Source organism: Zootoca vivipara, chromosome 6, assembly GCF_963506605.1.
Source record: "Zootoca vivipara chromosome 6, rZooViv1.1, whole genome shotgun sequence".
In the NCBI taxonomy this organism is placed as follows: domain Eukaryota; kingdom Metazoa; phylum Chordata; class Lepidosauria; order Squamata; family Lacertidae; genus Zootoca; species Zootoca vivipara.
This window is the reverse complement of record NC_083281.1, coordinates 29,830,211-29,853,151: the sequence shown is the minus strand read 5'-3', so window position 1 is coordinate 29,853,151 and position 22,941 is coordinate 29,830,211. Positions and strand designations below refer to the sequence as shown.

The window sequence follows — 22,941 nt, the reverse complement described above, 5'->3', positions numbered from 1 at the left end:
TCCCCAAGTTTTATTAAACTCAGAAGTGTTTAGATATGCGGTACATTTTTTTTAATAACAGAGTTTCTCCTAGCTTGCTGGAAAGGCAGCTTACAACCTACACTGGAAAAGGGGAGATTACAAACACTTCTTTCATGCAGCTCCCACCTTTTGCAGAAGCCTAGCATCACCTTTTTCCTCTTCTTTGGGATGGAGTAAATATATTGCTGAGCACTCCCCAAACACTTGTGGAAACAGGCCACATATTGCATATGTGTCACATGACAAGTTCCCAGCAGTGTGGGGCCTTGGACTTTTTAGTCCAAGGCAAGTCTCTCAATGAGAGTTGCAAAGGCAGCTTCTGAAAAGTCACTTTCTTGTACACCTGGCCCCCTTGATGCAAGGAGTTATGGCAGTCCAGGAAGCAGGACAAAAACAAAAACCGCCCATCACAAGCTTCTAAAAGGGGTGGTGGTGTTATACTCTATTTTAATTATATCACTGCATTTATATGACTTGTTTAGGATTAGAATTAACCAAATACTCTAAGATTTCACTAGCAGGAAAAGGAATCTCCTGGAAACAAAGGTTCAACGGTGGCACCAAATCTCACCACTTTGCTTCTCAATATGTGTCAAGTTATCCCCTCTTCGTGGCACCTCTCTTCCCACAATCCACTAAGAGAGTAAATACCATAATTTGAACCATCCACAATGGAAGTGAACAGAAAGCCTAGACAGATACTCTCCTTGGCAACACTGACCATTTGCATTGGTGACTCAAGGCTCTTCAGAAATGCAGAATTTGTCCCACTCTTTATTCTATTTCTGAAGTTCTTATTTTTAAGCTCACCATTGTGCACAGGTGAGCACCACTGTGTCAGCTTCTCAGAATACAAAATAAGTTTAAATGAACAAAAGAAGTGTGCCATGATTTTTCAAAATACAATTATCGTGACGTGATTTAAGAGATTCCAGCAGTTCAACTATTGCATCGAAGGAATGAAGGATCTTCTGAAATTTAGGCATATCTGGAATGGTAGGGGGAGGGTAGATAAGAGAGACAAAAGGATTTTTTTAAATAAAAAATGCATTTGTTTTAATATGGTTACATCACAGGTGAGAAACCTCAGCCCAGAAACCACGCAAACCTCTCCCATCTGGCCCTTGGGAGTCTCCCCAGGCCACACACCATCCTCTGCCACCCCTCTCACTGCTCATGCTCCATACTCTCGTCTCGAGTATTTTTGCCCAGCTAGAAACTCGAACTTTTAACTGCCTCTTGTCTGAATGGAGGATACTCTCTGTGCCTGCATACTTGTTAATTAGTCAAATGTATGTTTCCTTCTGACAGCACTCACCACTGGCATGGCTCCCAAACGGTTACTCAGAAGGGAATGTGGCCCAATTTACATGCTACCTTTCTTTCAGTAGCATAAAATGTTTGCCGGTTTCTCTCCTGACACAACTTTACAGAATAGGATAGTCACTGAGAGATAGTGATTGACATCACCCTGAGAACTTCATGGCAAATTGTGGGTTTGAATCCTTGTCTCTAGTCTGAAACTAACCACTACACCACAGTGCTTTTCCTTTCCACAAAAGGACCCAAGGCAATGTACATGGAAATGTCACAGCTACCAAGGCACACTAGCCAGGTTCAACATGAAGATCTCATGATATATTTAGCTTTGCCTGTATTTGTCCACAACGCTTTGAGATGCCACTCCTCCCATCCTGAAAGACCAGCCAATTTTTCCCCATGGTTAAGAAACACCCAGAGAGTTGGCCCAAATTCACAACTGGGAGAGATGGAAGAAAGATAATTTGAAAATTCAGAACATGAAAGGACAGCATTACCAGCAATCACTCATGATTCACCGCAGTGAATTTCAGTTCTGTGATCTCAGAGTCCGGTGAACTACTTCCGCTTCTGTCGCTGTAGGTATCCCTGTAACATTCAGACCATTAGAAAGATAAGCACTACTTCTACACATGTTTCATCTCTGGCTCTGGCTTATTAGTTACAATGCAAAGGCAAGTTCATCTAAATGACCTAGCCAGTCAAAAAAGTCTGCCTATGACAGACTTCCACAAACTAGCCTAGCTGGCTACATTTACACATGGTCCTTCTCAGCAAATCTGGCAGTGACAGCAGCAACATTTTAATTTCGCACAGTGCCCCACAGCACCTGACCTAGTGTCACTAGGGTACAGAAATAAATATTATGACTTACAGTCCCCAGTCACCTAACTGGTGGTGGAAGGGGGGGGGCAGAGATATCAGTGCTGGTGTGCCTTGCTGGGCCACCAGAGACCCAACAGCTGCTCTAGGATATCAGGTGCTGGCACCAGGCCTGCTTTCCAGCCTTTAAGGATTCTCACACATCCAATCTGTGGCTTGTATTGTTCTTTAAAATAGCCCAATTTGTCAAAAAGTCATGGACCTTCTTAGTGCAGAGGCCAGGCACTGACCAGGTGACTTTAAGGATTCTTGCAGCCTTTTATTCTAGGGGCAACTTCAAGTCCTGGGCAGAATAGCAATAAAGGATACCACGTGCGGCATACAAGGGGGGAAAGCATGCATTTTGCCTGAGGAAATATACAGGATACTGCCACACCTCTAGAACACACACTGCAAAATACAGGGGAGATGAATGGACTTCCCCTTTGCTATGTTGCACAGAAAATGTAAGCCTTGTGCACATCCCCTTGCAGCTTCTCCGAGACAACGCTCCTAGAGTGCAGTTTTGTGAAGAGTCATTCTGAGTCTGGCAAAACTCCACAAGCCTTTGGCAGGCAGTACTGTAGCGCCAGACTACACTGGGAGGGAAGGGGGGGGAGATTGTTTGGTAGCAATTTCTTTTTAAGTGGAGTGATACCAGAAGACTGACCTTAATCATCACAAAGAGCATTTAGAACACTGATACCCAAAATATGTGTCAGCAGTATTCTCCACTACTTAACAAACAGTATATTGATGTCAGCTGCAACAAAAGATAAAAGCAGACCAGTTTTCCTAAGGAGGGAGATTGAGCCAGAGACTAATGAGCCACAGTAGAAGAACAACTCCCTACACTTTCATTCTACAAAGGCATTACTGATATTGTAGGCCCAAGTTCAAGGAAGGAAGATACAATACAGCCTTAAGGTTTTTATGCCTAGCAGAAATAGGAGACAGTCTCTCATTGGTGCACCATGCTGAACTGCTAAGCCGGCAGTTATACCATGAGCCAAGACACCCAGCTGAACTTACCTGGGGGAGAGTCTGCATCCTTTCTGTAGATAATGTGCGAGCCTCCCTGCAGAAGCCAGGAGGAGGCCGAAGTAAGGGGGAGATGGCTTTATAGGTCTGGAGAGGAACTCTGGATGAAACTGAACACCGACAAAAAATGGATGCTCTAGGAGAGAGGGTGATAACATGCTTTGTTAGGTTACTATCTGAAGCCCTCTCAATCGGCAAGGCCAGGCCAAAGTACATAGGCAATATAAAGTTTTTCTGAGTACCATCATCTTGTCCAGGGTTCCCAAACTTACCCGGCTTTGGGCCGGATGCCCGCCACGGCAATTGCGCGGTGGGCCGGAGGGCAGGGGAACGTGCGTGCGCGGCCGGGTGCGCCCATGCACATACGCTATTTCTGGCACACTCCCAACCTGGAAAGCGCCGGAAATAGCTTGTGTTCATGTGCAGAAGCTTCCTCCGACCTGGAAGTACACCGGAAATGACACACACAAGCTATTTCCGTCGCTTTTCCGGGTCAGAAGTGGGCAGCCGCGCCACGCCGGTAAGAGCAGGCAGCGGGGGGGCACCGGGGGCCGCATAAAAGAGCCTTGCGGGCCATATGTGGTCCCTGGGCCGTAGTCTGGGGACCCCTGATTCTTGTCTCTCTGCTGCATCTACTAACTCTTGTGGTACTTGCCATTCATTCTCCCCATCCAAGGAAGGAAGAGTTCCTCTTTCCATATTAGTTGTCGCCTAAGACAACAGTGTCAGTCTCCCAGCTACTAATTCAAGTGCTTACCTTCCAGCTCAACCACCTCCATTCGCTCTCCTTCGACATCCTGGCCCACAAATTTCAGGCCATTTTCTTCAAAGGTGTTTTTCAACTCTGGGTTTACCTATGGAAGGGAAAGTGGTGTCATACAATCACTTCTCTTTAGAAAAGCCAATGTGGTGGCGGGGGTTGATAAATATTGCTGCATACTAGGTGACATACCTCGTATCTGTGTCTGTGCCTCTCTTCCAAATAGTCACCGTCTCCATACAGTTTTCCTATCCATGGAGAAAATATGGCTGTGCTTATTACAGAATGGCTAAACACATTAACACCACACCTTCGCTTCCAAAGAATAAATTTCAGAATTCTACTGGACCACCAGGAAAGATAAAGAAGAGACTTGCTGGACCAGCCTAGGATTTATCTAGACTAGGCATGTCCAAAGTCTGTTTCGGGGACCTAATCCAACCCCCCAGCTGTTTTTATCCGGCCCCTGTGGCAGTGTATTTATTGGGGTCAAATGGGGTCAAATCCTAAAGAAAGCTCAACAAGTTCAATATTTAAAAAACTCAACTTTGGGGTAAAATCCTAACTTTGGGGTAAAATCAACAACTTTGGTCGACCCTCACACATGTTCACTTAATCAAATCTGGCCCTCTTGGGAAAAAGTTTGGGCACCCCTGATCTTGGCCAACCAGATGCCTCCAAGAATTTCAATAATGACATCAAGGCAATTGTCTCCCACTGTCGCTCCCCAGCAACTGGCATATCATCTCTGGACGTGGTTCTATTTAACCATCATGGTCAACAGCCACAGACTGAGCTGTCTAATCCCCTTTAAAATCAAAACTATTGGCCATCACATCTTCTAGCAGTGAATTCCATAATTTACATATGCATTGTATGAAGTAGTATTTCTTGTCTACACTAAACTTGCTACCATTAAAAGTCCCAACCAACACCACAAAGTTTTGGTATGAAATGGGAGAAAAAGTCTCTGTCCCTGAAAAGTTTGTTCCAAGAAACTTTGTTCCAATAAACTTTTCAGCTGGATCAACACATCTCTGCCATATTTATCCATTCTGATTTGCTTTTAAACTCATCTGTTATTTTTTTGTGCTGTTTTGAAACTGCTTTTATTATATGCTGTATGCATCACCAAGGGACATAAGGGACATACGTGGAAGGAGACTGATCAATTAATTAAAATAACAGGAGGAGGAGGAGTGGGAGCCGTTTAGCACAAAATCTTCCAGTACTTAACACAATAGATCATGCATCACTGTTCACCAATATGCAAAAGGAAAGTGTAATACAAAGGAGGAGAGACAACATAGGTCTAGGAAGAGCCATACTCATGACTGAGTTCTTGGTGTGAAAAACTGTCTTCCTCTTCCCAAGCCTCATGGTCCCACCCATTTGACCAGGATTATGCTCCGGCATGTCTATGATCTGAGGAAAGCAATTCAAAAGAGGACAACGGGATTGAAAAGGAATTAGAAGATAAGCATACACCAAAGGGTAGCCCTTGGCAAAAGCAACCTTTCAAAAAGGCCACAAACATCAATCTGAATCATTTGTGTTCTACAAGTAGAAAACTGGTTTCATCACATTTCAATCAAGTCAAGAGATTCCTTTAGAGAGGAGTCATGGGGCTCTGTAGTAGAACAACCTGGACTTTCCATACAAAACAGATAGTCCTTCAGTTTTGTAGGTTGGCTGGGGGTGAGGAGTTAGAAGAGAGATGCAACAGACCCATAGGCTCAGGGGGACCATGGCCTAAGCTTCCTCACAAGGCTGTTGTGAGGATAAAACACGGAGAGGGAGAGCCATGTACGCCACCTTGAGCTTCTTGAAGGAAAGGTGGTCTATAAATGTCAATCAATAAAAAAATAAAAATAAAGTAACATAAAAGCAGAAATATGGTGTTAACTGTAAATGCTCCTACATCTGGGCCTATGTTCATCAAATCTGACATGCCATATTATAACGTATTTGAACATTATGTCCCACGTGGATAGAGATCTTGCTTTCTCCCCAGGCATATGGGCCAAAACTAGTCTTACCCAGAGAAGACCTACTGAAGTAATTGTTATGGTTAAGTTAGGACCATTAATTTCAAAGGTTCAACTCTGAGTAAAACTCAATTGAATACAACCTTGAAAGGTTTGACTTCAATATTATACAACAGAGATAGGCACCATAGCCACGTTGCTCCATTCATCAATTTGTGGTTGCATTCCATAAGACCATAAGGGGAGTACAGTAATACCTCGGGTTACGAACGCGATCCGTTCCGGATCGCAGTTCGTAACCCGAAAAGTTCGTAAGCCGAACGCGACCCGAAGCGCCATTTTGCGCATGCGCAAAGCGTGATTTTCGCGCTTTGCGCATGCGCAGACCACGCGCGCCGCTTCTGCGCACACACGCGCAGCGAAAACACTTCCGGGGTTGCGCAGTTTGTAACCCGAACTGTTCACAAACCGAGGTGTTCGTAACCCGAGGTATGACTGTATGTTTCACACCCCAGCCATCTATTTTTGTCATTAATTTCTGTGCAAGCCAGCCAACGTATTTCATATTTTTGGTTTTCTATGGCAAAAATGCTGAATACTCTTGGCGTGCAAGGAGTAAAACCACCCTAGGCTCAAAAATTACATCATACTTACCACTGGATGTGTAGTTTTGGGGTCAAATTCTGTAGAGTTGGCATCTGTCAATTACAAACGTTGATCAGATATGGCTAGCAGTGCAAACCCTAATTTTCCATCAGTCACTAGGTCTGCAGGATAGGTCAGCATTGACCCCAAATTGCAGGGCTGCAAGTGAGGGTTTGAGATCATGACCAAAGCATAGTTTGGCTATGAGCTTATGGTTCACAGTCCAACCTTTAACTACTCACATCCCATGCCATATAAGGCACAAAACTCAGAAATACTAATATACCCCGGTAACAAACAGCTAAAGAATACTTTTCAGGGTGCTCATGATGTGAGTTGGGCTGTACTGGTCATGCTATCATGAAAACTGTGACCCATCCTGCAGACTTGATTCAGGGATTACGGAGACAATATGTCCCTGAAGCACTCTCATGCTACACAGATCTTAACTATTATCCTGTGAAACTCTAAGGTCAGTAGTGAATGCATGGGAAATATTACCTCCTATTCCAATCAGTTCAATTGAATTGGAGGAATACATCAGTTTGCATAACAAATGTCTGTGGCTTGGGAAACGGTTACAAGGACAGAGTGAAGAAAAATGGGTGCTGATCCCCTTTAAGGCTAGTCATTTTAAATGTCACAGGTAGTAATTTATACCAATCCACAATGAACACCAGTCATTACCAATCTTACGTATTGGCCCCCATATATCCATCCCCAATGAAGTATTTTTACATCATTGCATTTACCTTTCCAACCCAGGATGTTGCGGGCGAATTCCACAACTGCTAGCTGCATTCCCAAGCAGACTCCTGTAGTAAAAGACAGCACAGCGCTCTCTCCAAATCCCCAATAACTCTCTCATAGCAGCCACTATTTGCATCAGGGGCCACATAAGCACAAAGATGACAAAAAGGTTACAATGATTTTGGGGGGGTGTAAAGGGGGTGCTGATCTCTGCTTGTATGTCTTCCAAGCAAGCTCAAAGTCATGAAGAAAACAGATATTGATCAGTGTAAACCAGAAACCCCTCCTCTTGCCAGTTGCCTTTTATATTTTTGACAGGCTGCATAGCAACTCAAGTACCTGATTCTCGGGTATCAGAGTGGATTATTGCCTAATAGTTAAAACCTCAACCTGGTGTGTAGGCCAAAGTTCTGTTCTTCCTATTTCTATAGGGAGGGCTGCATTGAGAGTCAGTGTGGTGTAATCATTAGAATGTTGGACTATGACCTGGGAGACCAGTGATCAAATCCCCACTCAGCCATGAAGCTCAATGGGGGACCCTTAGCCAGTCACCATCTCTTAGCCTATCCTACCTCACAAGGTTGTGGGGAGGAGAACCATGTATCCCATCTTGAGCGTCTTGGAAGAACAGGTGGTATATAAATGTTGGTAGTACTACTACTACTAATAATAATAATAATGATAATAATAATAATAACAACAATAATAAATCTCTCACCTAAGAAGGGTTTTTTCTGTTTTCTTGCCCAAGAAATAGCTTGGATCTTTCCTTCTGTCCCTCGAACACCAAACCCTCCTGGAACCAAAATTCCACTGCATAAAAGGGGGGAGAAATCCATTCAGTGACACCTGAAAGTCTGTCACACTTTCATAGAATCATAGAGTTAGAAGTGACATGAAGGGTCATCTAGTCCAATCCCTGCAATGCAGGAAGGTGAACCATCTGCATTCCACAAAGCTTTTCATTATTATTTTAAACTTTAAATATCTACACAGAAACAGAACAGCATGACTCAAAAATGCAAATTACCCCACTAGGTTATACAAATACATTCCTTTCAGGTCATATGTCCAGTGCATCTGCCAACGATCTAAAGAACATGTCCATTTTTCAGCATACTAACTTTCTACCATTCTTCCAATATATGACATTCACTAATTTGTCCATCTCTTTCACACATTTCATTAATCACTCTCAAGGGGCAGGAGTTTCAGAAGTTCAGTGAACAATCTTGGATCTTTTCCAAGTAACAGCAAAGCAACAGCAGAAAGGCATGCTTAAAGTAAAGTATATTATGCAGGGTTGCCTGCTGTGTCTGACCTTCAAAATCTCTTTGCTACTTAGCAGACATGCAGGTTTCCAGACACCAGTCTCCACCAAATGTGTAGTTCCCCTCAAACAAATGTTTTACATTCATGCGTGTTGTTTAATTAGAGTAATCTTTCTGAAGCCAGGCAATTGAAGCACTTCTCATATAAAAGGGGACTGCCTTCAAAGGCTGACCACCATGGCTGTTTTGCTCCTCATCTCCAAAAGAGACTATTCCGAATGATTTAAGTGCTCTGCAGTATCAATCTATGTATGACAGATGCAAGTAGACGTGCCTTCCAAGGAAGTGCAAACCTTCAACAGCTGCCTGCAGTATCCTTGGAAATTTGGAGTGCACAACTAAAATGCAATATACACTACTTCTGATTATGTATCCATGGGATAGAATTGTACACATATATTTGGTTTATGCCCCACTCTAGCTTTTTGTGGTTGTATTGTACCGTATTGCCTTTGTTTTGTATCTTTATCCATAAACACTCAACAAACATATTTATTAGGGGGGAAAGGATGCATTCACAGCTAAAAAGTGAATCTCATTAATATACTCTGTTCTAGAATCCTGCCACCATCATCAAAGAATTATAAAGTTGGAAGGGACCACAAGGATCATCTAGTCCAACCCTCTGCAGTGCAGGAATCTATGACCCAACATAGGGCTCGAACCCACAACCCTGAGATTAAGAGTCTCATGCCCTACCAACTGAGCTATCTTACAGAGTTAACAACTGGTATTCAGTGATAAATTGCCTCTGAGCATGCAGGATCTATGTAACAATTGCAGTCAACTGCTATTGAAAGACCATTGGCTATTTATATCTCTAGACTCTTATTTGTGGCAGTATGATTTCTTGAGTAATAGGATGTGTGGCATGTTGGGTTTTGTGCAACTAAGCTCTGCCCTGAGCAGACCCACTGAAATTAATAAACCTAAGTTAACCTCATCCATCCATTTCCACAAGTCTACCCATTGTCTACTTGGCTCATAAGATAAAAAGAAGGTAAAACGGCCACTCTAACTCTGTATAAACAGGCCCAGCCAGACTAGAATACTGAGCCAACCAGGAAACAATAAATGAAGTCTAGAATGATGTCAGTAGGAGTCACTACGTTTCAAGGAGGAAAGCAAGGTTATGTTTGCCTTACTCAGCGCTGCAGAGTTTCTGCCAGGCCTCATGGTATCGAACTGGCTCTTCTTGGAGAGTAGCTGGTTCCAAGTCAGCAGAATCAATGTACTAGGAAGAAATCCATTTTTAAAAAATGTGAGATTAAAGCAGAATCAGATGTACCAATTTTTTAGCTCATTGGAGCTTTAAAAAAAAGGTTTTCCCCTCCCTCACTGCTGGTATTATTATTATACAACCAGATCAAACACTATCTGAAGAGATCGACACATATTTATTTTTGTTTCCCCAAAACTACATATGACACAACTGTTCCAATTATTGAAGCAGGGAATTTTTGCACCCATCAAAAAATACAGATTTTGTAAAACAGATGTTATTTTTGATGGTCAATTTCTTGTTCCGTTCACAAATCTTGATGGGTGGGATGCAAACAATCTTTTTTGAAACAATCAGATAATCCAACAGTTTGTAAAGGAAGAAAGGAAGACATCCACATAGGCTGAAACAATTTAAGAGCCTTCCATTTGGTGGAGGGCTTCTGCCATCATGGCAATTGTTGTCTTCTGTTTGCTCTGGAGCTCCAAAGATGGAGGTTTCAAGGTGTCACATTACATGCATAATCTCTTCCACGAGGGTTTTGAATTCCTATAGTAGCAAACCGTAGCCCTCCAGACATTCTGGACCTCAAATCCCATCATCCTTCACCATTGTCCATGCTGACTGAGGCTGATGAGAGATGTAGCTCAGAACTTCTGAAGGGCACCAGGCTGCCTACCCTTCCCCTGTAGTTTCTAGATCTGAATTGCTGTTTAAAGTAAACAAAACCTATATTCTACTTAGTGACCTTCCTATCCACTTTTGTGGGGGGTAAGAGAAGAATGGATTGCCTCTTTCCCCATCCATATATTTTATATGGCAAGCTCCCCAAAATCTTTGGTCCCCTGGAAAGGAAGAGTACCCAGCTGGGGATTAGAAACAGCATCACCATTATGCTTCTACCACCAATTATGTCCAATAGCTATGCAAGTAGCAGCAGGTTAGTAAGCTTTGTAATCTAAATTCTGTATTTTAGAATTTCTGTTTTGTTGGAAGCCGCCCAGAGTGGCTGGGGGAACCCGGCCAGATGGGCGGGGTATAAATAATAAATTATTATTATTATTATTATTATTATTATTATTATTATTATTATTATTATCCTCAGTGCTGCTTGAATGTAACTTTAAATGGGTTGTGTTTTTTTCTAAATACAGTAGTTTTTTATGCAAGAGTATTTTGGGCTGGAAATATTGGTACCTTGGCTGCTGCTGAAGCACCATTCTCAAAACAGGAAAGTACATCCTGTTTATTGCTGCCCTTTGCTTTAAACATGAATCCAGAGAAAGCAGCGATTCTGCTGGGGCTAGTGGAAAAGCATACCTTGATCTCAAGCTTGTGATTGATAGCCAGGGCAGAATGTTCCAAAGCTTTGATAACAGAAGCATAGGAATCTGAAAACTTTGTGTATTTGCCAACAAGAGCAATACAGCAGGTCTCCAATAAGCGATCATATCTGTGTGAACAAAAAACAAAACACTGTATCTTCTATCTTTAATCTTTAATAGCGCAAACTATATACTATGAGCTAAAATAGTTAATTAAAAGATCAGACCTGCATGATCAAGCAGCCTCTCATTTTGGCAGCACATATGCTATATTGTATATGTTTAGGGCCCAGGCATACTAAGCACAATGTTGAATGAATAATATGATTCCGCATGAGAATTCGCAGGCCTGGTCCATATATGCAAATAATATGGTAGATCCCTGAGGTTGTAAAGTGGATTCTACCACTACAGAATGAAGATATGGGGATAAGGGGTTTTTTAGGCTTCTCTACATGAAGGCATGTCTAATGAGAAACATCCCATTGGGCTCAATGGGGCATACTCCCAGCTTAATGGTATAGGATTATAGCCTTAATTAAGTTTAAATATTTCCCTTCTTAATTCCCTTTCCTGGAGGTTTTTAACCAAAGGTTGGATGGGCATCTGCCATGGATGTTTAAGTTGAGATTCCTGCATTGCAGGGGGTTGGACTAGATGACCCTCGGTGTCCCTTCCAGCTCTATGATTCCAAGTACTCATCCACATATTTTAGCTACTTCAGTCCAGTTAAGATAAAATGATAAAGTTTAACACAGGAACTAGTCTACAGGAAAAACTTGCCAAGTCCTAACTTAGCTGTAAAAAGATTTATCTACAATTTTTCTGTGGGTGAATAGTTAGGAAGAGAATCTATATTTGCCAATACACTCTGGAGCTGGAGAGGGCTAAGGAAACAAGCTCTCCTCCTAGCCTCTCCTCTGCTAACACAGTAGGTCAGAATAGTACAGTTGCTTCCTACGAGGAAGCTCACCTGTCAGCCATCTCCTTCCACTTCATGAGCATTCTCCTAGGCTGCTTTTCAATGGGAAGGTCAAGCCGGTGTCGGAAATAATCAACCACCCCTTGCTCCTCTAGCAAAAGAGGTACCCGATAGATGGAAGAGACATCATGAACACAAATTACCTGTTCAATAAGAGAAAGAATACTATGGCCTCAATGTCACATTTATGAGGTGCAGAATAATACACAGCTCTAGTACCTTGGATAATTTTATTTTATTTTAAAAAAAACTTTATATGCTGTATATTGCAAAGGGAAGATTTTGCTGTAATCAACATGCACAGACCAGATCTATGACCTAAGTACACAAATAAATATGCCAACGGTATCAAAACATTTAAACAATTTTTACCTGTTCTGGTTCTACATGACAGAACATGGAAATCTTCTCTTTTACTGAGGTATCTAGAGGTGTGGAGCATCTGCATACAATCTAGGAATGAAAACAGTGAAGTTATCAAACAATACTGCACCAGGTTATAACCTAACCTTTAGCACTTGGTAGGTTAATGAAATATGCCTTGTAGCCTTCTGCAAACAAAATGCTTCATGGCTATTTGTTGATATACTTATGGCACCATATAAAAAAAACTCTCTCCAACCCATGACTTATGACATTTGAAAACGTCTATAAAAACCAGCTGAATGTGATTTCTACATGCCACAGTAAACTTACCAGATCTGGTGAGAGACCAAGACCTCGGAGTTCACGAACACTATTCTGGGTGGGTTTTGTCTTCTGTTCTCCTGTAGAGCTTGGCTAGCACACAAGCATCAAGAAATATGTATGAGAAGACAGTGTGTCAGATCTACAGCCTCCAAAGTATTATGTACTGCAGCAATCATCCAGGTTTTAGTAAATCTAACAAATCACTAAAGTAAAGAGCAAGCAATAATAGCAAAATGAAGTGTTTTTCACTGGCCCAGAATAATGTAAAACTGATTTTATCTGAACATCATTAGATGACAGCTTCACGTGCTATATAATAAGGCTTGCTGAACAATTTAGTATTAAATGTGCCTATACTGATTAATTCCTTATCAGATGCTTTCAGGAACATGATTTAATGCTTCTATTTGGATGAGCAAAACTCACAGGAGCTTGGGGTATTTTTCTATATATACGAGTAAGGCTCCACTAAATTTATTACAATACAAATTAAAGAAGCTATTAATGTCATATACTAAGACATTTACTTACATTATTTCAGAAGCCAGTGATTTCTTACTGGATATTAAATACTTGAGTAATCAACTATATGACAGCAACTTTGCTACAAGAAGCTGACATAAAAATAAATGTTTATGTTGCAGTAGCTCCCACAATTTCCAAAAGGATTTAATACTGTATATAGGATTGTAACCTAATTTTTATGATGACTATATCAAGTGAAGCAGTAATTTGAGGTGCCCAAGATGCAATATAAAGCATGTAAGAGGGAGAAGACCCATTGAACATAGGAAGTACTTCCACATAAAGATGTACAAGACAATTTAGGTAGTGCCTGGTAGATTCAGGTTACTTCTCCAGAGATAATCTATGCAATTTGATACAAACATCAACTAGTGTTTGTATTTCACAACATATGAAGATCACCTGAATTACTATATTTTACTTAATATTTTTGCTTTTAAAAATAGTATGAAAAAAGGCATAAAGTACTGGTGTTCATAATGCTAAAAAAAAGTCAACTCCATTTCCCATTTCCAAGGACACAGTTCTAATCATCAGACATGAAGCAACACCATTAAAGAACCAAAAAGTTTCCCCAAACTAGTTAAGAAGCTTACAAATGAAAATAGTTTGCTTTTTAGGGAGACTTATTTTTCCACTCTACCAAAATAATGAGGGCAGCTTACAAAATTTCTTTATGTAATGCTGCAACTGTCTGAAACAACAAACACAACCTTATACTGAAGATCTTACCTGTGGTACCAGACTGACATGAATATTACAAAACTTTTCCCGCTTGACTTTGAATTGAAATTGGCGGAATGCCTCGATGAAGGGCATGCTTTCAATGTCTCCTACAGTTCCTCCAAGCTAAAACAGAGAGATGTGGAATTAAGCACCATACTCTGTTTTTAGAACACAAAGACTGTGTCAATGTCACCCTGTATAACTATCGGCAGTTCACCTCAGAGTATGTTATGCAATAAGATGCTGGATGATGCAAGTCATAGGTTGGATCCAGACTAAGTTACCTCCACTTCAGTTTCATTTATTTCAATGGGTACTAAGCAATAACTACCAGTAAGTATCCTGTCCCAATTCTTTGAATGGGACTAAAGTTCAACTAATTCAGCCTGGATTCAAATAAAAGTGTTTGCCAACCAAGCAAGGTCAACTAGGTGCTTCACACTTTTACATTTCCAGTTGACCCAACCAATATATTTTTTCTTTTCTTTTTTTGTATTTTTTTCTTTTAAATTTCCTCCATATTCTGTGACTGCAAGCAAAATCTTCCCAGAAAATTAGTGCTATGTTATCTGGAGAACATATGAAAGATTTTGCTCTCTCAAGGTTTGGAAAGGTTACTTTAAGGCAAACAACAAATCCTTAGGTGAACAAAGAACAAAAAGAACTTGCTAAAAGGAGGGAGAGAATTGCTGACACTCTCTCAAATGCCCCTATCAGAATTCTAACCAGAGTATTGTATATGACATTTCCTAAAAATATATTGGGTTGCATCCATCTAAGTAGACTCACAGGACTTAATAGAGCTAGGTAAGCCATGTTTGTCTATTCCAAGTGTGACTAAAATGAGATACAACTCTTTGGCAAAATTTGCATGTTATTCTAAAAAATACATGGATTACCGCAAACTGGTGACCAGAACTGCAGCAAATCTTAGGTTCTTATACCACCTACTCCGCTCCTTGTCCCACACAAGGAGGAAAAGATCAGAATTTTTCACTTACACTTTTGCTTTGTTATTTCATCCAAAATAGAAGAATACTGTTGATGTTAACTATGGTTTGTCTGAAACAAGCCAGCATGAAAAACAATGGCCAAGTGAGAAAGAGAATAAGCATCAGGCACAACCTTCCTACAGCTCACCCACACTGCACTACTCTATGGTTTAGCAAGACACGTCAATATTCAGCCTTTAACCTGTGCAACAGATCATGGATACCAACCTCAATCACACAGACTTGAGGTTCTATGCCATCGTCGTCTACTGGGATTCGTGCTTGCCTCATTACCCACTCCTGGATAGCATCTGTAATGTGGGGTACAACTGCAAAACAAGACAAGACAAGAATATATTTGTCCATTTTCAAACTAAAAACAGTAATAAAACCAGTATCTTAGAGTTCACATGCTTCATACCCAACACAGAGCAGTGCCCTATTAATCAATAGATATTTGTTGTGACATGCACATAACATGAATAGGGCTGAAATCCTATTCCTCAGTTTATGTCTTAGTTTTAGAACCCTCTCAACATAGACTACTCTTCTTTATTTAAAAGAAGCCGACCCTGCCATTGGAAAACTGTTACCAAGAACCAGGGCTACTATACACCGTATTTACCCAAATTTATTGCACACCTTTTTCTGGCCATATTAGGGTGTGCATTAGATTTGATAGCACCAGCAAATACTTCTTTGATTTCAAAAATTGAAATGTGCATTAAATTCGAAGGTGCATTAGTTTCACGTAAATATGGTATATTTTTCTTTGATATACTTTATATATTTTCATTAATATACTGATTTAGTTCCCCTCCCAATATTCCTAATAAATACCCAGATGACGTGGGGATTACCATAGCCTTGTCCCAAACACATTGTTCCCAGGAAATTGCCACTCCTGTTCCAAGCAGTAGAAATACTGACAATAATACAAATCAAGGCAGAGATATTTTAGGTCAGCAAACAACATAAATGATCAATTTGAACTTCACAAGCCAAACCACAGCATAACGATTTGCATATTGTCCACATATAAGTATATATCAAGTGTTGTCATGTCTTATTTTTAGAATTATTTGTATACTTTTCTCAACTGTGCATGCCACCATGAAAGCCAATAACAAATGGGCAGAAGAGGGAAGGGATAAATGTGAACATGCCCATCTTTGCCAGATACAGATCAGAACAGCATTCAGCTGAAGTACACAGAGAACCATAATACTGGAAACACTGATATGCTGATCTCTATTAAAGCCAAGTGAACCCAGTTCCAATATCCTACCTTGAACTGTTTTCCCAAGATAGTCTCCCTTCCTTTCTTTGTTGATGACATACTGATAGATCTTCCCTGTGGTCAGATTATTGTCTTTCGTGAGTCGGATATCAAGAAAGCGCTCATAGTTGCCCAGATCCAAATCCACTTCCCCTCCGTCATCCAACACAAACACTTCACCTAAAATCAAGTGACATTCATAAGTTAGACTTGCTTGAAGCAGTAACTACCGTATTTTTGCTCCATAAGACACACCTGACCAAAAGATGCACCTAAGTTTTAGAGGAGGAAAGGGGGAAAGCCCTGTTTTTGGGGGGATCAAGTCACAGTTGTGCAGCTTTTTTGCAAAGGGGAGAAAATCCTGTTTTATGGAGTTCAACTCACAGTTCTGCAGCTTCTTTAGGAAAGGGAAGGAAAGGAAAGGGAGCCATTTCTACAGTTTCCAGACAGCTAATCTAATCAGCCAGTCACATGTCACTGACGAAACACAACAATGGAGGCCTGAGCAAGGGGGTGGGGCCGGGAAGGGAGCTAGCTTCTCTTATCTCCCTCCTGATCTATTGCAATCAGCTGCTGAGCGGGTTCTCTTTCCCTCATTAACCTTTAGCTCTTTCTAAAAAATATATTAAAAGAACGATCTGCTTTTCACCCCTGGGCAATTCGGCTCCAGGGACCATGCATTCGCTCCATAAAATGCACAGACATTTCCTCTTACTTTTTAGCAGGAAAAAGTGTGTCTTATGGAGCGAAAAATACGGTACCTTCTTCCCTACAAATACTAACCAGTATTTCTATATTGTACCCTAAAAAGTTGTCACCAACTCACTATCTATAGCACTGGCAATTCCAAACCCTCACCCCAATGCAACAGTCAGAGTGCAATTATACACCACCATCCCTCAAAACATCTTCAGTGTTATTTTATTCTTAATGTTTAAAAGTTTGCTCTTTTTCTCCATCTTACCATGCTCATAAGGAGAAAAGGTGCCTGCATCAATGTTAATGTATGGGTCAATTTTAATTGAAGTTACGTGCAAGCCACATGATTTGAGGATTGTCCCAACGCTGCTAGCAATTATTCCTTTCCCAATCCCAGAGATAACACCGCCTGTTACCAGAATGTACTTCATTTGTTTTAATACCTGGAAAAGAAAAGAAAAATTAATTTGACAACACAGTCGTCATCATCATCATCAACATCTCTGCCTAGATACTGGAACAATGGTATTTAAATCCAAACATGGAAACTATGTAGAAAATGAAAGAGAAAATGTTTTAAGCTTTTACAGAATAAATGCACTAATACCACCTGTTAGATCTTTTAACCAACTTATTTCTGTGAACTTTGTCCAATTACGGTAAAACTAATAAAGGCAGAACAATCATACTTTAAACTTGATTTTCTATTTGGAAGTTGTTGTTACACTCTAGGCTTAATTTATACATTTAATTCCAGCCCCTTGAGAAAGCTAGAGAATTCCAGAAAAACATCTACTTCTGATTCACTGACTACGCAAAAGCATTTGGCTGTGTCGACCACAGCAAACTATGGCAAGTTCTTAAAGAAATGGGAGTGCCTGACCATCTCATCTGTCTCCTGAGAAACCTCTATGTGGGACAAGATGCTACAGTTGGAACTGGATATGGAACAACTGATTGGTTCAAAATTGGGAAAGGAGTACAACAAGGCTGTATATTGTCTCCCTGCTTATTTAACTTATATGCAGAATTCATTGTGTGAAAGGCTGGACTGCATGAATCCCAAACTGGAATTAAGATTGCCAGAAGATATCAACAACCTCAGATATGCAGATGACACAACCTTGATGGCAGAAAGTGAGGAGAAATTAAAGAACCTTTTAATGAAGGTGAAAGAGAGCGCAAAAAATGAGGGTGAAAGAGAGCGCAACATAAAAAAAACCTAAGATCATAGCCACTGGTCCCATCACCTCCTGGCAAATAAAAGGGGAAGAAATGGAGGCAGTGAGATGTTTTACTTTCTTGGGTTCCATGATCACTGCAGACGGTGATAGCAGTCATGAAATTAAAAGACACCTGCTTCTTGGGAGAAAAGCAATGACAAACCTAGACAGCATCTTAAAAAGCAGAGACATCACCTTGCCAACAAATGTCTGTATAGTTAAAGTTATGGTTTTCCCAGTAGTGATGTATGGAAGTGAGAGCTGGACCATAAAGGCGGCTGATCGCCGAAGAATTTATGCTTTTGAATTATGGTGCTGGAGGAGACTCTTGAGAGTCCCATGGACTGCAAGATCAAACTTATCCATTCTGAACGAAATCAGCCCTGAGTGCTCACAGGAAGGACAGATCCTGAAGCTGAGGCTCCAATACTTTGGCCACCTCATGAGAAGAGAAGACTCCCTGGAAAAGACCCTGATGCTGGGAAAGATTGAGGGCACTAAGAGAAGGGGACAGCAGAGGACGAGATGGTTGGACAGTGTTCTCGAAGCTACCAATGTGAGTTTGACCAAACTGCGGGAGGCAGTGGAAGATGCTCTGGTCCATGGGGTCACGAAGAGTCGGACACGACTAAATGACTAAACAACAACAACAACAACAACAATTCCAGCCCCTTTCTGAAACTAAGGCTTACTAAAACTAAGGCTTACTTAGGGAGCAATTCTAGACACACCTTTCTATACAGTAAGCCCCATTGAAGTCAATGGGATTTACATCTGAGTAAACATGCTTAAGACTGCTTCATAAGAAAGTGTAACAGAACTTTTCCATATTCTTCCCTAATTTACTCATCTCCCCCCCCCCTTCCAATGTCAGAAATTTGGATTATAAACTCCACAGGGGAGAAGCATATCTTTTTCCTTGTGCTATTCTGTAATGAATAAGGTTTTCTTAGAATGCCCATTGTACTGTGTATTTTGCTGCTTTTAAAACCACTTTTTGCTTTAAACGGTTGTAAGGTTTCACTGGTCATTTTGTTTCCATTTAAGATTGTATTTCTGCATTTTCACGATGTTTACTATATTTTGAAACTTACTTTGTATTGTATTGGTTTTGGGTAAGCTTTGTGTACTTTTTTGGTAGGCAGAGTAAAAATTAAACCACAACACACCAGGCATACTGATAGCAGTCTATAAATATAATAATGTAGCTACTAGTGAAAAGTAGAATAACTTGCAACAGCCAAAGCAAACCGGCAGTCCATCTAAAAATAGGATATGGACTTCCAAGTTCCCAGAATTTTAGGGACAAATTTGATACAAACTACATTGACTCTTCACAGTGTATAACAGGAACAACTGTATGCAAAACTTCTTACTCCATTTAAAAGTTAATGTGACACAATTAACCTCATAAAATCCACTACAGTACTCTTATTTATAGTGTATGCCTTGCTTTAAGGAACAGCGAGACAGCAAATCATAAATATGTCTTGTTCTGCATAAGCAGAACAAATCATAAAGGAAAGCAGGACAGGGATGGGAGCCATCGGTCCTTTATTTATGCTATTAAAATTTCTAATCCACCTTTGATATATATTTAAAAATTAAGGCATCTTACAAAATAAAATTTAGAATCTTAATAAAACCAAAAATAATAAAACAATAGTGTATAAACTAGCAGGAACATCCAGCAGTGCTTTCAAAAAAGGAAAATCTTCAGATTAAAAGCCCTGGCAAACAGCATGATTTTGCAGAGTTTGGGGTTGACCTCGGCAAGATCTCTGAAGAGACATTCTGGTAGACCTAATTCCTCCACTGCTGTCAGTTCAGTGTCCTCTGGCATGGAATAATGGAGAAGAATATAAGTGTATGATTGTGGTAATGTGACTGGGTAGGGGACAAATTAATGGTGCAAGCCAAGGAGTGTGAGCCAAGTAGGTGTGTGAAAGTGGGGAAGGAAGGAGACCAACCAGAATGAAATTAAGTAGTAGATTTAATCTAGATTTAAATATCCCACCCTAGTTAATTTTCTCTAGAAGTTTTGACAAAAACCCAAAGGATTCTTGCATCACCATAAAATCCAGCATATTAAGTGTGTCTTATGTCAAAAGCAACAGCAAATGTAAAGAATAGGTTAATGGTGCCTTAAAAACTAATACCGTAATTGTATCATGGCACAAGTTTCCGTGGACTACATTGCATCTGATGAAATCAACACTAGTCCACAACAGCTTATGCCATAATAAATGTGTCCAATCTTTTTAGAGCCAGATACCTTGACAATTGCTGTAAGAGTGGGAAAAGCAAGTTCCAGTGGGGCACAATGGTTAGCTTCTTGGACTAGGACGGAGAGATATGGCTCCTCAAACCCCCTCTGGATGATCCTGCATTGGTCATCAATCCATTGCACAGTTAAAATGAAAAGAGATGAACCACTTATATTATCCCAGAGTCCTTGGAAGGAGAGTACTGTATGGTAAAAGTGTCATAAACATATCAGCTTACACAGTCTACAGCCTATTTGCATTTGATGAAACTTACAACACAGCAATTCTGTTTGTCTACTGCAGCAAACACAGGGATGTGGGAAGTCTAAAGATTACTTCTTCTGTTCGTATGAAATAAAAGTTTTGGAAATGCTGCCAGGGGATATTTAGTTGGAAATATAAATATTGCAAGAAATGTAGGAAAAAATGTAATTGGGACAGGGGAGAGTGGGAGGAAGGAGACCAGGGAAAGAGACGATCAATGAGAACCAAAAAAATCTCAATCAGATAAAAGGGTAAAAAATATAATCTTCATTTAAGTTTTGAGATATTACCAGCCGTATCACCCCAATTTGGAGTATGGCTGGAATGCACGTCATTAATATGAACCTCTTGAGGCACAGAATTCAACTGAGGATGTGATCAGAGGCCTTTCTTTAAGCGGGAGGGGAGACAAGAAGAAAAAAATAAGGAAGGGGGTGTACTTTTTTTTTTACCTTTCCTCCAAGCAAGCACACCTTTTATCCTCTCAACAACCCTGCCGAGGCAGATCAGGGTGTCATAGAAAGTAAACCTTGGGGGGGTGGGGTCCAAGAATTGGAACCTGGGTCTGCCATTCCTAGAGCCAACGCTTCAACCTCTAGGGCCATGCTGGCCAAAACCAGCACCAGCTGTGGGGCACTTAAGATAATCTGACACAACTGGGTTTCATGATGTTTAGCTCCTTCCCTTACATATAGACCTGTATCTAAATATGGGGTAAAGCCACCTCTAGTTGCATTGGGGGGGGCTCTCCTGATCCGTCTGTTTTTTTGGGGGGGGGTCCGTCTCTGGACTGCAACGCCCACCCTTCCCCCCACCAAAAAAACCCCAGCATCGCTGAGCATCTGTGGTACCCAAAGGACGGAGGCAGCCCCCTTGAAAGAGAGGGACGACCCCAGACACGAGGCAGCCTATGGGGAGAGTTTGGCCAAGGGAAAGAGGTGACCCCTTTCGCTCGCCCTTCTCCTCAGCTCAGTCTAACCGCCTTCCCCCCTCGACTCTCCTTTCTGGGGGGGGGACCCCGACAGGTTGGCCGCCTCCTTACGCGGCAGCCTCGAAGCTCGCCCCCCCCCCCCCCCGCGACCCTTTCCCATGCACGCGCGTGCTTTCCCCCCGCCCCTTTTAACGGCCGCTTCCCCCCTCGCGCTCCCCTCACCCGCGAAGCCGAGGAGGAAAAAGGGCCCGCCCGCTTCGCCTGCGCCGAATCTCTCGAGGCCGGAACCGGAGGAGGGGGAAGCAGCGCCCCGAGCGCGTGAAGCCGGCGCCGCGCGGTTAGAACACATGGGATGGGGATGGGGAAAGGGCAGGGAGGAAGAGGAGGAGCCAGGCGCCGGCGGGCTCGAGAACATGTATACATATGCATATTTTCACGAGGAAGTACGCCTGCGCAGAGCTTGGCGCGCGCAGTCCGCCCGCCTTCTTCTCTGCGCCCGCTTCTGATTAGCTGGCGCTTGACAGGGGGCGGGGAGAAGCGCGGGTGGGACGAGAATGAATGGAGTGAGTGCATGAATGAATGAATGAATTGCATGTGCGTTAGATGGGCGCCGAGGATGAGCCATGGAGACGCGTACAGGCTCGCGATCGTATGCAGGTCTGTGGACGTAGGAGCCGGGTCCTAGGGAACGAGGTCTTTTAGGGGCCCCCAATAAAATATTTGAGGGCATTGCTGTCCCCAAGTTGATGAGCATTGCTGTCCAAATGGTGTGCGTGTGCCGCGTATTATGATCACTTCTGAAGAGTGAGGCTTACCTGGGCTCCCGCCACCCCAATATTTTATTCAAGTTGGCACCCCTGTCTACGGAGACGTGTGTTCTGCTGCGTTGAACAAAGGCTTGTTTCCCGGTAAGCTGGCACAGGGTTGCTGCTGCTTTGGTTGTCTTCCTTGAAATCCTCCTGAACAACCCTTGCTCGCTGCATATTTGGCCACGCAACTGTAGCACCTGCCACCTCCAAACTTCAGATATGGCCAGGCATTAGAGAGGGTACTTACAGCAGAGGGAGGCATGGGAAACAGGGCCTATTCCATTGACGTG

The 22,941-nt window shown here is 41.8% G+C and overlaps 1 protein-coding gene across 3 annotated transcripts; it reads right to left on the bottom strand.

The window, feature by feature from the left end:
• Positions 1-5: 5 nt before the first annotated feature.
• Positions 6-22,198, bottom strand: CTPS1 (CTP synthase 1). Of its 3 annotated transcripts, none has more exons than XM_035117265.2 (19): positions 21,364-21,671; positions 17,423-17,600; positions 16,468-16,638; positions 15,408-15,508; positions 14,194-14,310; positions 12,943-13,026; positions 12,619-12,699; positions 12,238-12,389; positions 11,260-11,392; positions 9,863-9,951; positions 8,105-8,199; positions 7,389-7,451; positions 6,646-6,689; positions 5,332-5,428; positions 4,196-4,251; positions 4,001-4,097; positions 3,235-3,379; positions 1,839-1,929; positions 6-1,009 (listed from the first exon to the last, which is right to left on the bottom strand). In XM_035117265.2, the coding sequence occupies exons 2-18, from the start codon at positions 17,586-17,588 to the stop codon at positions 1,845-1,847; spliced, it is 1,776 nt and encodes a 591-aa protein (XP_034973156.1). In that variant the 5' UTR covers positions 17,589-17,600; positions 21,364-21,671; the 3' UTR covers positions 6-1,009; positions 1,839-1,844. The 3 variants fall into 3 exon arrangements, with proteins under 3 accessions (XP_034973156.1, XP_034973157.1, XP_034973158.1); XM_035117266.2 differs by lacking the exon at positions 21,364-21,671 and adding an exon at positions 20,656-20,785; XM_035117267.2 differs by lacking the exon at positions 21,364-21,671 and adding an exon at positions 22,065-22,198 and having other exon boundaries at positions 7-1,009.
• Positions 22,199-22,941: the final 743 nt, after the last annotated feature.

Bases quoted from the DNA above. Each gene is read 5' to 3' on its own strand.
- CTPS1 (XM_035117267.2), bottom strand. From the start codon at position 17,588: ATGAAGTACATTCTGGTAACAGGCGGTGTTATCTCTGGGATTGGGAAA. The intron at 6,690-7,388 runs GTAAATGCAATG...TGTAATTGACAG, and splicing joins CAACATCCTGGGTTGGAAAG to ATGCCAACTCTACAGAATTT. The intron at 4,252-5,331 runs GTATGGCTCTTC...CTCCATGGATAG, and splicing joins CACCAAGAACTCAGTCATGA to GAAAACTGTATGGAGACGGT.